This window comes from Furipterus horrens, unplaced genomic scaffold (genome assembly GCF_987537825.1).
Source record: "Furipterus horrens unplaced genomic scaffold, mFurHor1.1.pri manual_scaffold_1, whole genome shotgun sequence".
In the NCBI taxonomy this organism is placed as follows: domain Eukaryota; kingdom Metazoa; phylum Chordata; class Mammalia; order Chiroptera; family Furipteridae; genus Furipterus; species Furipterus horrens.
Genome location: NW_028327171.1, coordinates 164269781 through 164283490, shown reverse-complemented (window position 1 = coordinate 164283490; position 13710 = coordinate 164269781). Strand labels below are relative to the sequence as shown.

The window sequence follows — 13710 nt, the reverse complement described above, 5'->3', positions numbered from 1 at the left end:
ATAACTCGCACTCTTCCCTCATTCTTTTCAGGTCCTGCTGTTCTGGCCTTACATTTTATATTACCCAAGGAGCTTGGAGAGACTTCATTTTCAAACTGACTTCATAAAACTGGTCAAAGAAATAGCACGCTCCTAAAAGAGCAGGAACTCTCAAGCTTTAGTATGCCTAGAAATCACCTGGACCACTTTCTAAAATCATTCACAGGTTCTGTGATTCACCCAGTCTAGGGAGGTGCTTTGAGACATTGTTTTAGGGTCATAAGGGACACAAAATTTTTTTAAAATCATTTATAATTCTTCCACCCAGAGATAACCACTATTAACATTTTGATTTATTTGTCTACCTAGGTATGTGTGTATGTATCTTTCTACTTATCTATCAAATTATTTAAATTTTTATCTTGTTTTTTTCACTTAACATCATACATAAGCAGTTTCCCGGGCCATTAGTCTTCATGAGCCCATGTTAATTAATAGTCCATTGTGTGGGATTTCATATAGTATATGGATTCATGTAGTCATCCCCTAAATGTTGGTCATTTAGATTGTTTCCCCTCTTTTACTTCTAATGCATTTTGACCAGAAATCTGTGTTTTATTTTTCAGTTACTTTCTTAAGATAGATTTATAGAAAGGAAATTAAGTTTTTCAAAAGGGGTTCTCAAAGAGAATTAAGCCCTAATGGCCTAAGGCTTCCGCTGTCTGCAGAGAGTTACCATCTCCCCTCTGCCTAATACAGCAGTATTAGTCACTACCATCCCTAAAAATACTCACTCTAATTATTTTCTGTGTTCTGTGATTCACATGAGGAACATTGGTTGAGAAAGTGAATATTTTTAAGGTTCTTGACACTTATTGCAAATAGCTTTCTAAAACAACTTCTTGAGTAAGTAATGTCAGTACCAAGCATTTGATTCTTGGTAATTCTTTGTAGTGTGGCTATTATTTTTAAAATTATAGATTATTTCTAAGAGCTGAATTGCTTCTTCTTGGAAGGTAAGAAGTATGGCTTGAACATAGTATGATTATGAAGTAATAAGATTAATTATGACATTGGATCGTGAAATTGATTTCACTGTTTAATAGTGAAACTTTAAGCACTTGAGACTTTGTAATACCTCTCACAGTATCTAGTGAACTGCCTTAAACATAGTCCAATGGATGCTCTTCGAAAGGATTTGTAAATTCAATGGGAAGAGTAGGAAGGAGGAAGGGGGTACTTCACAGAACCCTAAAATGAATTCTTATATTCCACTTTTTCAGAAGAATGACGGAGGAGATGAAATTTTAAAGAAAGTGAAACTTAGCTACCCTAGTTATCTCATTTCTACCTTCCATACTACCCTGGCTGGTTTGGCTCAGTGGATCGAGCGTCGGCCTGCGAGCTAAGTGTCGCTGGTTCGATCTTCCAGTCAGGGCACATCAGAGAAGGAAAACTCTGATTCCAAAAAACCTCCGCTGCCTTGCGGCATACCCCTTCAGGGGAAAGGCTAAGGGAGTAAACCCCGACAGAAAATCCGGAGCCGGAGTCCCTAAGGCGGTTTGACGTTGTAGTCAACACCGGCAACTCCTGCGGCGCACCTGAAGCCAAGCTGTATTGACTCCGTCTTGCCCTTGGATCCTTCAGCTGAGAAGAGAGGGGAGGTCTGCTGCATGGGCAACAGCAGACCCTCCATATCACCCTGCCCAGGCTCTGTAGCTTCAGCTCCACTGGAGAGGACACTCCAGCGTCATCGCAAGATGTCGATTCAACACGGGAGGAGACAGATACCGTGTCACTCCCGAGTCGGACTGCACAGCCATTCTTGGCGGTGCAGATAGACTCTTAAGAAGCTACACCATTGTCTCTCGAGGCTCTGTAGCTTCAGCTTCACTGGAGAGGACGTTCCAGTGTCATCGTAAGATGTCGATTCAACACGGGAGGAGACAGATACCGTGTCACTCCCGAGTCGGACTGCACAACCATTCTCGGCGGTGCAGATAGACTCTTAAGAAGCTACACCATCGTCTGTCGAGACGGACGGCTGCCGACGACCTTCCATACTTATAAGGATTCTCTTTTAATTCAAATCAGCCCAGTTTTGTTGTGTCTTTATGAATATAACATTTTATTCCTGAGTTTGTAAACAACAGAATGCACAGTGTAATATGTAAGTTAATGACTTGTTGGTGTAGACTGAGTATATACAGGCCAAGGAAATACAAAGTAAGGGAGTCAATATTGGTTAGGGTGAGGCAAGGATAACTTGACAGACCTCCACTTTCTAAATTAGAGCACTTTTCAGAGCATTTCTTCTACTGATAGGTATGAAAATTATGTACAATTTTTTTTGCCATGCAATTATCAACAAATATGCAATAAACATTTTTATATATCACCCTTGGTATTTAGGTCTAAATTATTATTTTTTAGGATATATGTCTTAAAAGGGAACTGCTGTGTTGTGGGTGCATGCACATTTCTATTTTACTAGATACCATTAAACTATTTTCACTAGAGGGGTACAGGAACTTTGGTTTCCCAATAGTTCTTATTTAGCAACATTTCATAGCATCACTTTAAAAAATTTTAGCCAAATGTACTATAACTTCAAAATGTTTTTAAAAGATAAAATAAAAAATTTGCCAAATGAGTAAGCATCTTTTCATTTCTTTATTAGTAATTTGATTTTTGCTTCTGTGATTTGCTTGTTCATATGCTTTGATTTTTAATGGACAATTGAATTCTTTCTTTATATGTCTTCTTTGTTGCTAAATTGTGCACATCTCAAGTATGGAGGTGGTACTTTATTAATTGTTATGTATCTCCAGTGTCCAACACAATGTCTGACATACAAAGGAATTCCAAAAGTGAATACTGTATGAATCAGCTCCCAGACCTAAAACTCACTTCTGTGTACTAATAGTTAAGTCTTAATTTATACTTTCCTTTGACAGCACTTTTAAAAATTAGCTGAGGGTTACTGTATCCATGGAGAATTTAGGATTGAAAAATCTCACCAATGATATTCAATAAATATTCACTGGTTATTTTAACCACGGGTAAATTGCAACAATGAGAAGTAATGTGGTTTGTCTAAAGTCACAATAGGAGTGAAGGTCATAGCTAAGGACAGAGATAATGGGTCACATAACTATAGATCCAATCTCCATTTTCAAGGCCACACAAAGCTCCATGGAAGGAAAAGAAAAGTGAATGCGTAGCTTACCTGGTAGCAGTTTTCTAGTGTGTTCTCCCACCTCAGTCTTGTAAAACAGCCAGCTATATTTTTTTGGTAGTAATTTTCATCTTCTTTTGCCAACTTCTCAGTTGATTTTTCCAGTTTATTGAGGAGCTAAAGTAAAACGTCGAAGTCACATATTCATTAACACATTTATGAAAGTCCTCTGTAATTCCATGTAACATTTATTCCAATGATATGTTTCTCATCTCCCAGCTAAAGTCATAAAGAGTAGCTAAGGGTGACAAAATCAAAGATCTTTCTCAGAAGGGGATGTCAGAGCTGAAAGGAAATGTAAGGGCCTTTCAGTAAAATTCCTTTAATTTTTCATTTGAGGTAATCAAGGTATTTAAATATGATGTGATGTACCTACTTTATCAAATCAGAGAGAAGGCCAAATGACAGATGAGGAGAAGCAAGAGTAGATCAGGAACCTCCAACTCAAGATTGTCATCTATAATAATTCCTATAGTGTTATTTGCTAAATCCTTTAGGCCCCGGCATTTTTTTACCAGGACAGGTAGAGATGTGTGCAATCACATAACTTTAAGAAGTAGGATTAGGGCTGGCTATCATTTAGTAAGGTCTAATAACCTTACTTTACATTCTCTATTTAAAACTCTGCAGTATAACTTTGAAATCAAACTTCAGGGTTAGAGTCCTGCAGGTGAATTACTTAACCTTCACGAACCAGTTTTCTGACCTATGTCATGGGGATAGTGGTGCTCCTATTTCACTGGGTTGCTTTGAGGATTCAAGCAGGTGATGCAGGTAAGGCACGTGGCACATGGCCCGAGACCTGGGATAGTGAGTATTGCTGTTGCTAGTGAACAGCCTGAGCAAGATACTTGCCAATATTCACTGCAAGTTATGGACGGCTTGACAGATGCCTGCCTTCCATCCTGCTCCTCAAAGATCTGCTCCTTCACAAAGAGCCCACTTTTGCCAGTCACCAAAATTAACCATTCTTGTGAAACCTTCTAGAAAATCAAAGTAATACAAAACTCTCTGGACCAGGGTAGCTGAAATTGATTCTTGAAATGCTCAGACAAGTAATTTCATGTCTCTGAGAAAGGAAGAAGTTGTATTATATGAATGATTCTCAAACATTAACACATGTAGGAGTGACCTGGGGTGCTTGTGAAACTGCAGATATTCAGGGTTCCACAACAGCCTTACTGATTCAGTAGTTCTGTAGTGGGATCAGGAAATCTGAATTTGCACTACCTCTTCAGATGGTTCTGATGCACATGGTCCTCAAACCACAGTTTAAGGACCACTAAAGATCCCTCTGACTGGAGCAGTTTAGGAGCTTCAAGAACAGAGACAAAAGCTTTTAAGAATGACCCTCTTTACATTAAAGACATTTGGACTAAGGTTTCGGTAATGAAGAACATACATCTAAAATTCTGAATATGAATATCACTCACTTTATTATTCCAATTGATAGACTAGCCATTCAGCTGTCCCTCAGCTCTGATGTATGACTTACACAAGACACATTTCATTTTGTATATCAAGTATAATGGACCACATTTATCTATAGAAACATGAGCTTGTGAATTTTAATCTGATAACAATACAGCGAAAGGGCTGAAAGTATGCCATTGCTATACTTTGCTAAGTCATGTCCTTAGATGCTTATTGAGAATGCTCAGATCTCCAGCAATGAGAACAAAGTTGCTTTTGAGATGACCAATTACATTCACCAGCCTACACTATGTAGCTATTGACTAGAAGTTTCTGCTCAGCAAATCTATAGCAAATAACCCCAAATCAATATAGAAGGAGAGTTTTGACTCTTATATCTTACTTAAGAAACTTTCACAAAACTTTGCTAAAATTTTTCAAATATTACATAGTTTTCATTTCTTTCTTTCACTTGGAACAAGCATCTCATTCATTCATCAAACATTTACTGAGTGCCACAGTGTGTCATGTGCTAGGCTCTGGGAATAGAAAATGGAACTAGATAGGCTTCTTCTCTAGTCAGGGTTTCACATTACTATCCTGGGGGATAGATCCCAGGATGGTATAGTATTTAGGTATCACTGAGACGCAAAAAGAGGCAACTAAACTAGCCTTGAAATTCAAAGGACATATAAACTGAGACTTGGCACATAGCAGGTGCTCACAGAAAATCCTTATGTGAATGAACCTAAATAAAAGCAGAAATTGGTGAACATGGCATGATACCAAAAATTTTTTGGTGAGGTTGAAGCACATAGTTTGAGAGGGAGAACAGCAAAAGATGATGCTGAAAATTAGGCCAGGGTCAAGGCAGGGAAGCTCGTAAGGACCACATACAGGAGTCTGTGCTTTTTTCTGAGGTCACTGGGAAGACTGAAGGCTTTTAAAAGGGCAATAACATGCTCAGATTTGAGTTTCAGAAAGGTCAGCTTGACTTGTATGTGGGAAATAGAAAGAGGCAACACAAAGTCAAGAGACTAATTTGTCAGTTACAGTAATCTAAGCAGTGATAGTGGTGGCCTGGGAGACAGTAGTGGCAGTGGAGATAGATACAAGTATATAAATTCAAAAAGTATTTGATTTAGGTGTTAGAATTGGGAGGATATGGGAGAGGCCAATGTTCAAAGATAAGAAAACACAAAAACTATTTTTGGCAGAGGGAAATGATGATTCTGATTTTGGGTACTGAGCTTGATGTACCAAATTGCTGGTTTGGACTGAAGATATAAATGTGGGTATTACCAGCATAGATATTCTAGTTGATACTGTGGGAGTATATTTATTGAGTAGCAGTTACTTTTCTGAGTACCTGATATTGAGAGTACTGCACTGAACACCGGAGATACTGTCCTGAATAAGATGGCATGAGGCCCAGGATAGAAACCATCAGGAGCAGCAATATATAAAAGTCAGGCAGAAGGGAAGTTGGTAAAGTAGTTTAAGAAAAGATCACCAAAAAAGAAAACCAAAAGAGTAAGATGTTGCTAAAGTTAAAAGAAGAGACCGTGTCTGGAATGGGAAATCAACAATGCTTAGTGTTTCCAAGTTAAAATAAGGTAAGAACTGGAAAGTACCCAATGCCTTTAGCAACAAGGGTGACATTATCTTCAATGCAAACACATTCTTAGTAGAATGGTGGGGAAAACTGACTGGGGTGGTTTGAGGAATAAACAGGAGATGAGGAAGTAAAGACAGAGCACAGGCACCTCTCTCAATAAATCTTAGTATAAAAAGAAGAAGAGATAATAATATCTGGAGAAGAACAGGAATAGGGCCATGGAATGCTGTCTCCCTGGCTCGACTCGAGAAGGCTGATGGGAAGGAACTGTTGGAGAGGGGTATGTCCAAGATATAGGGGAGGGGGAGTAAACCAGAGAAGCAACTCTGAGAGAGAGGATGGGATGAGGAACTGAGCATATAAAGAGCTGGCCTGTCCCATTGCACATATGACTTTAGTAGGCGGGTGCCTGTGCTGACTTCTATTCTGTGAGATAGGAGGCAAGATAGTCTATAGAGAGTGAGTGGTAAGGATGGAGGTGCAAGAAAAATGGAGACTTAGATCAGCTTCTGGCAAGAACAAGGGATCCTGAGCAGGAAAACAGGAAGAATTGCTGAGCTGCATAGAAGCAATAGCTCAGGCTGGAGATCACAGGCATTTCTCTGTGAGGTGAGAAAATGAATGCTGCCTTAGCTGTTCAGCTTTAGGACTTAAAAAGAAAAACCTAACAGATAAACTGGTGAAGATGGTAGGGACCTGTGATGTAATGACAGCCAAAGACTATGGTTACAGGACCAGTTGGAGGAGGGCAGACTGTAGACTTTCACCTCCCAGGGAAGCTTCTAATGAGGGAAGGAAGAGGAAATCCACCACTTAGCTGCCCATGTTTTTTATTTTGCTATTGCTTGACATCAATATAGAACAGCTTCTGCTGTGGGCTTTGAATGCCTAAAACAGGTCTGGTATTTAACATTTTAACGTACTGTGGTTTTGCCTCCTTGGAGTCTGTCTCATTATTCAATATTTGTTATGATTATTTCAAACTGTGAAGATTGACATGTGAAGAAATGAGAACCTTGTTAAATCCTGCTAATAATGAATTTAAGTTATTCAACTAATAGTTTCTTCAGATGAAATAACAGCATTACTTGTCATGAAAATTTTCTTCTTTATTTAAGGGTGTTTTGGGGTATAGTAGAGCTCCCCCATTTCCTTATGGGGACTCCATCTTTTGGGGAAGATATTGGTGATTTCAAAGCTTTCCCACCTCAGCACATACCACAAGAGGTGTATGAGATAATCTTTTTGGGTTATTTGTGTTCATTTTTGCCTAAAGCTTACTCCTTACTTTTATTTGATATATAAGTTGATACTGATGCCCACACATGGATAGCTGTGGATCCCAAAGTGTCCTGGAGGATGAGTGGGATTTTATAATATGAGAAGGTTTCAACATCTTGGGACATGTGGCCATTGACATGTGTCTGGGTCATGCAAATATACAGATTTATTATCTTGCTTAAGTTGAGTTAATATAAACAAAATACACAAATCTCTTAAAAAGATTTCTGGACTTCCTGCCATGATGGAGGTATAGGTAGACATGTTTTGCCTCCTTCCACAACCATAAGAAGGAATACAACTACCTCAAAACTAAAAACAACCAGAACTACCAGAAAATCAAACTGCATAAAAGTCCAACAAACAAATATATAAAGAAGTAATCCTCATCCAGACAGGAGGGGCGTAGCCAGCATGGAGATGATGCTGTGTGGTGGTGGCTGTAGCAGCAACAAGGCAGTGGCTGTGGCTGACTGGTCCAAGATGCAGTCACACATTATAAAAGTTGGGAGGGACACCTGGGGAGCAATCTCAGCCCCAGACCAGACTACGTAGCTCATAGTTCCAGCACCAGGGAAAATAAAGCCTCATTGCTTCTGACTGTGCAAACCATTGGGGGTTGGGGCAGCAGAAGGAAATTTTGGTATCTCAGCAGAGTCTGTTTGTTTAGAGGCCCAGATCCAGAACATCCTAGAATGTCTACAGACCCACCCACTCTGGGAACCACAACCAGGGCAACAGCTAGAGCGACACCAGTCTCATATGGAAGTGGGAGAAGTGCCTGGAAAAGGGGTGAGTGCTGAGCAAGCAGTATTGTTCCCTCTTAGGTCCCTCCCCCACATATAGTGCATAACATGGTGAAACGGGTCACCCTGCACTGAAAAACACCTAAGACTCCACTTCTTACAATGTAACCGGTGCAACAGCTCTACCTAAGACACAGAAGCACACATAGGAGACTGTTAAGTTGAGGAGACAGAGAAGTATGGCCCAAAAGAGGGAACAGATCAAGGTTCCAATGGGAGAACTAAGCAAGGAGAAGATAACTATGCTCACAGACTTGACAGACATGATTGAGTATTGAAAATGCATAAATAAGGGAAGAAGTGAAGGCTATGCTAAGTGAAATGAAGAAAAATCCACATGAAACCAATGGGGAAGGGAAGGAAGTTGGAGTTCAAATCAATTATTTAGAACATAAGGAAGAAATAAACAATCAACCAGTACAGAAAGAGGAAACAAGAATTGAAAAAAATGAGGAGAGGCTTAGGAATCTCTGGGAAAGCTTGACACATACCAACATCCAAATCATAGAGGTGCAAGAAATTGAACACTTACACGAAAAAATAATGAAGGAAAATGTCCCTAATTGGTGAAGGAAATAGACATACAAGTCCAAAAGCACAGAGTCCCAAACAAGCAAGACCCAAAGAGGACCACACCAAGACACATCATAATTAAAATGCCAAAGGTTCAAGATAAAGAGAGAATCTTAAAAGCAGCAAGAGAAAATCAGTCAGTTACCTACAAAGGGGTGCCTATAAGACTATCAGCTGATTTTGCAAAAGAAACTTTGCAGGCAAGAAGTATTCAAAGTGATGAAATGCAAGGACCTACAACCAAGAGTACTCTATCCAGTAAAGCTATAATTTAGAATGGAAGGGCAGATAAAGTGCTTCCCAGACAAGGTAAAGCTAAAGGAGTTCTTCATTACCAAGCCATTATTATATGAAACGTTAAAGGGATTTATTTAAGAAAAAGAATATCAGCACTATGAACATCAAAATGACAACAAACTCACAACCATCAACAACTGAATCTAAAAAATAAAAACAAAAACAAACTAAGCAAACAACCAGAATAGCAACAGAATCATAAGTATGGGGATGATTTGGAAGGTTATCAGCTGGGAGGGGGAAGGGGGATAAATGGGGAAATAGTGCAGGGATCAAGAAACATAATTGATAGGTATAAAAGAGACAGGGGCATATTAAGAATAATATAGGAAAGGGTGGAGCCAAAGAACTTACATGCATGACCCATGGACATGAACTAAGGAGGGTGGGATTGCTGGAGGGAAAGGAGATTCTGGGCAGAGGGGAGTAAAGGGGAAAAATTGGGAAAACTGTAACAGCATAATCAATAAAATATACTTTAAAAAGAGATTTCTGCCAAGAAGCTGTAGTTCGACGTTAACATTAACACTATAAACATAAAGAAGCCAGAAGAAGGTGACAGAGCTGATGCTTTCTCCCACTCCTTGTTGTGAGCTCATTCTCACCCATGTGAAAAAGCAAAAACTGGAATGAGCTCATGACATCTGATAAGAAGGTGACCAAAAAAATTAAAAAGATCAAGAGGACTATCAGAAATATGAATTCATACTTATTATAGTTAAGGTTGAACCTTGTCCCAAGTGTATATTCATGTCTAGAACTGTCATTTAATGATTATGTAAAGATATGATGATTAGCTAATCATTTAAAATGTTATTTCATCTTTACCTCATCATTCAAACATTTCTACTTTTTTGTTTCATAGGTTCATAACATATTGATATAATATACAAAGTACTACATATTATATACAACATAGGTAAAATACATTATATAATAAATATGTGTGTGTGTATATATATATATATACATATATTTAATTTACTTAGGGTGTGAACTGAGAGGTGTTTAATTAATAGGGTCCCCATCAGAAAAATGTGGATACCACTGGCCTAATTTGTCATCTTTCAATAATATCTTTTAAAAATATGTGTGGACCAGGAATGATTTAGAATCCCTTCTGATACTATTCATCACTAAAGCTCTGCAGAGATCCTTCACAGAGCAGGAGTCAGCCTCCTCTCTCATACTCAAAGCTAAGGGCACAGAGCCCACCCGACTCCAAACCCCATGCATCCAGCTGGCCATGGCACATTACCTTTTGCCTCTCCTTTTCAGTCATGGTTTGCTTGGAGCTCTCTATAAGATGGAAAAGTGCTTCATGTTTCTTGGTAGTCACCATTAATTTTTTTTTGGCCTAGAGTCAAAAAACATACAGGAAAAAAGAGAGAGAGAGAGAGAGAGAGAGAGAGAGCAGAAACTGTTATCAAGGGAAAAATTCTTATTTATAATTCTTCATTTCTACCTTCACTTCCAAATCTGACTAAAATATTGCAATAGCTAACATTTTGCCCTGAGAACCACTGTATATTTTTTCATGTAGTGGGTACGCTCAAGAGGGTTATAAATTTTGCTAAATCACCAAAGAACTGCAAGCATCCAAACATTATTCTAGCTAACATGATGGAAGGGAATGGCGTCACCACATACAAAAAATAAATAACACAACGAACATTAAAGAGTGCTTGCGTCGTTCTTTTAAATCAACATGGACCACAACTGAGGTTGTTTTAAGATGCTTTCTTAAAACTTACAGCAAAGGGGAATTTTGCTTCCTGATGACCAGGCTTAAGAGCTGGGATTTGCCCGGCATCTCATGATCTGCCCTGCATTTGTGAGAAGGGGGTGATGGTGGGGAGAGTAGGGAAGAAAGAAGAAAAGTCCCCCTACTCTGTTGATGCCTCAAACCTCAGAGTATATTATGATTCAGGTGATGATTTTCTACACAATTCCAATTTGGCAGGAGGTGATGCTCCAGAGATAAAAAGCTTTCAGTTTGAGTTGGATTCAGCCTATTTCAGAAACTGGGTTAATTGAAAGACTGTGTGGTTTTTCACCTCAAGATTGCAAGAACTGTAAAATCAGATAATGAAGGGAAAAGCTCAGGTCTCTCAATCAGAAGCAAAGGCTTCTAAAAAATTCCTAAATGTATGAAGCTTTTACAAAAGGGTATTCAAGGAGCAAGAAACTCCTAGACCCTCTTCCTCCACCTTCAGTTGGTCACATGCCCAGAGATAAATGAGAGCGTGAGGCAAGAGCTTCGGTCCTTTAAGGCTTTTCATCTGTGTCTCCAGAACAGACTGCACTTCATTACTGACATGCTGAATCCTTTGAACTGTCACTGGGGGAGGGTGGTGGTGGTGGTGGTATTATAATAGCTCAAGAATTTTATGTTCTCTAATTTCTCTGTCAGTCTTCACACACAAAAAAATCACTTTTAATTGGGAAAATTAGTTGGTGGAAACTGGGAAATAACAAAAGATGCTTTTCATTCCTGAAAAAAATTGCAGCTGCTGAGCCTGGTTTCTCTCTTTTGGTCCATTATATTGAATTTCCAGTGAAAGCTGAATATTTAAAAAATGGACTTTAAAAAATAAAATCTGTTTTAAAAAGCTTACAAAATCAAGAGCAAAACTGTAAACAATTGACGAGAGGCTGTTTATGAGACTTTTAAATATGGATTATAAATGTGATTCTCATGAGTCTACTTTTATCAGTACTACTATTGTGGGTATAGAAATTAATTTATCTCGAACACTTCTTATTAATGTTTTTGATCTCATGGAATCTTCGATTTCAGCTGAAGCTTCAGCGGCAACACTGAGAGCTGGCACAGGCTGCCTGTTTCTGAGGGTCTCTAGTTATTTATATATAGGGGTGGCTGTCCACCTGGAAGGGTTTCTTTGGGGGTCTGACACTTCAAAGACAAAAAAAGGAGAATTTCAACTTTTGGAGCACAACTCTTTTCAAAGAGTGTCCTTGGGTTTTTCTTGGCAGGTTCCCTTTCTAGTCCTTTCTACTAAAATTGAGTTCCTCCTAAACTGGATTGTTCTAGAATAATCTTCTGTACATATATACGGGTTCCATCTGTTATCCCCTCTGCTTAAGAACCTAAAATGGTATTCTCTAAAGTCTCATATCAGATCATAATTCTTCTCTTAGAATTAATTCACTATTTCCTGCACATATGTTACCTATCAATTAAATTTAAAATTACTGGGAAATAAGAACTATATCTTAGCACAGTGTGGTACACAAGAAATGGACCATACATAGCTGTGGAATCAATATATATATGTATTTCCCTTTACATGTTGTTACCCACCCTTCATGGCATGCCTCTTACTACTGAGACAGATCACAAACTCCCTTCTACAAATGACAAAACCAAAACTCAGATAGTATTTGCCACTTGCCCCAAGTTACAAATTATACAGAGGCAGTCAATGTAGTAAAATGATTAAGAGTACCCTGGAGCCCAACTTGTAACACTTCTTGTTTCAAGCATTAACCAGCTTTGTAACCTTAGGCAAATTATTTACCTCTCTGTACCTCAGTTTCCCCACCCATCTTTAGGGTTAGACAATGCAAGGTCATATACTACAATGTGATGATTAAATATATAGCATATAGCACTTGGCACACAATAAATGCTATGTGTTGGCTATAAATACCCATATTTAGAGCCCTGCTCTTCCATTGATTGAGTTGAAAGACATATCTATATAATAACTCAGGTGAGAAAGCATCTTTTTCCTTCAGTTAGCACTTAGAAATACTAACACTAAAACACATTATCACATTTGTATAAAAGTAAAGAAACTTTAATCCTAAAAAATTTTCATATAAAAGATACTCGTGTTACCTTAATTTGTTGATTCCAGTTGCTAATGAAAAGATTTGCTGTCTTTTCAACTTCGTTATCAAGCTACAAAGAGAAAAACATTTTTTTTCTGTCTTGTTGTTCTGTCACAGTGCTGGCTTATTAGTTATAGCACAATTTATAGAAATTTCAAAATGCTATAGTGGACATATTTCCTGAGAAAAGTAGCCAAACTATCTCTTCTCCCTGTCGAGAAGCTATTGACAGAAGTTACCCTGAATGCACTAGGTAAAATAATTATTTCTAATAGATAACTACACAAGAACAACACAAATGTGCACAATCTGTGTGGAGGAGGATCTTGCATCGTTTGACGTCACATCCAGTCCCATCACTTCCTCTTCAGCATCACTCCGTGTGGCCCAGACTTGAGCACCTTGAGAATTGGTATCATTCCTAGTGGTGCTAATTTTACTGAGTGTCTTATTGCCTCTGAAGTGAAAATTAACTTCAAAGATTGAATTCTTGTGTGGAACAGACTGACAACTGTCAGATAGAGGGTGGGCAGGGGGGCTCTGGTTGAAAGAAGGTGAAGGGAGTAGCCAAAGAACATGTAAGCATGACCCATGGACACAGACAACAGTGTGGTGATGGCCAGAGGGAAGGGAGGGGAGGGCTGGGT

General features: G+C 38.7%; 1 protein-coding gene across 4 annotated transcripts in view; it reads right to left on the bottom strand.

Annotated features, from left to right (window-relative positions):
* Nucleotides 1-13710, bottom strand: part of NOSTRIN (nitric oxide synthase trafficking) — a 62735-nt gene that overhangs the window by 17108 nt on the left and 31917 nt on the right. For 3 of the 4 annotated variants that reach the window (XM_090280508.1, XM_090280503.1, XM_090280511.1), the window contains exons 6-8: nucleotides 13071-13133; nucleotides 10464-10562; nucleotides 3209-3334 (exon numbers count right to left, since the gene is read on the bottom strand). In XM_090280508.1, the coding sequence (XP_090136634.1) occupies nucleotides 3209-3334; nucleotides 10464-10562; nucleotides 13071-13133 (288 nt within the window). The remainder of the gene's footprint in view (nucleotides 1-3208; nucleotides 3335-10463; nucleotides 10563-13070; nucleotides 13134-13710) is intronic. The other variant, XM_090280509.1, reaches the window with a different exon arrangement.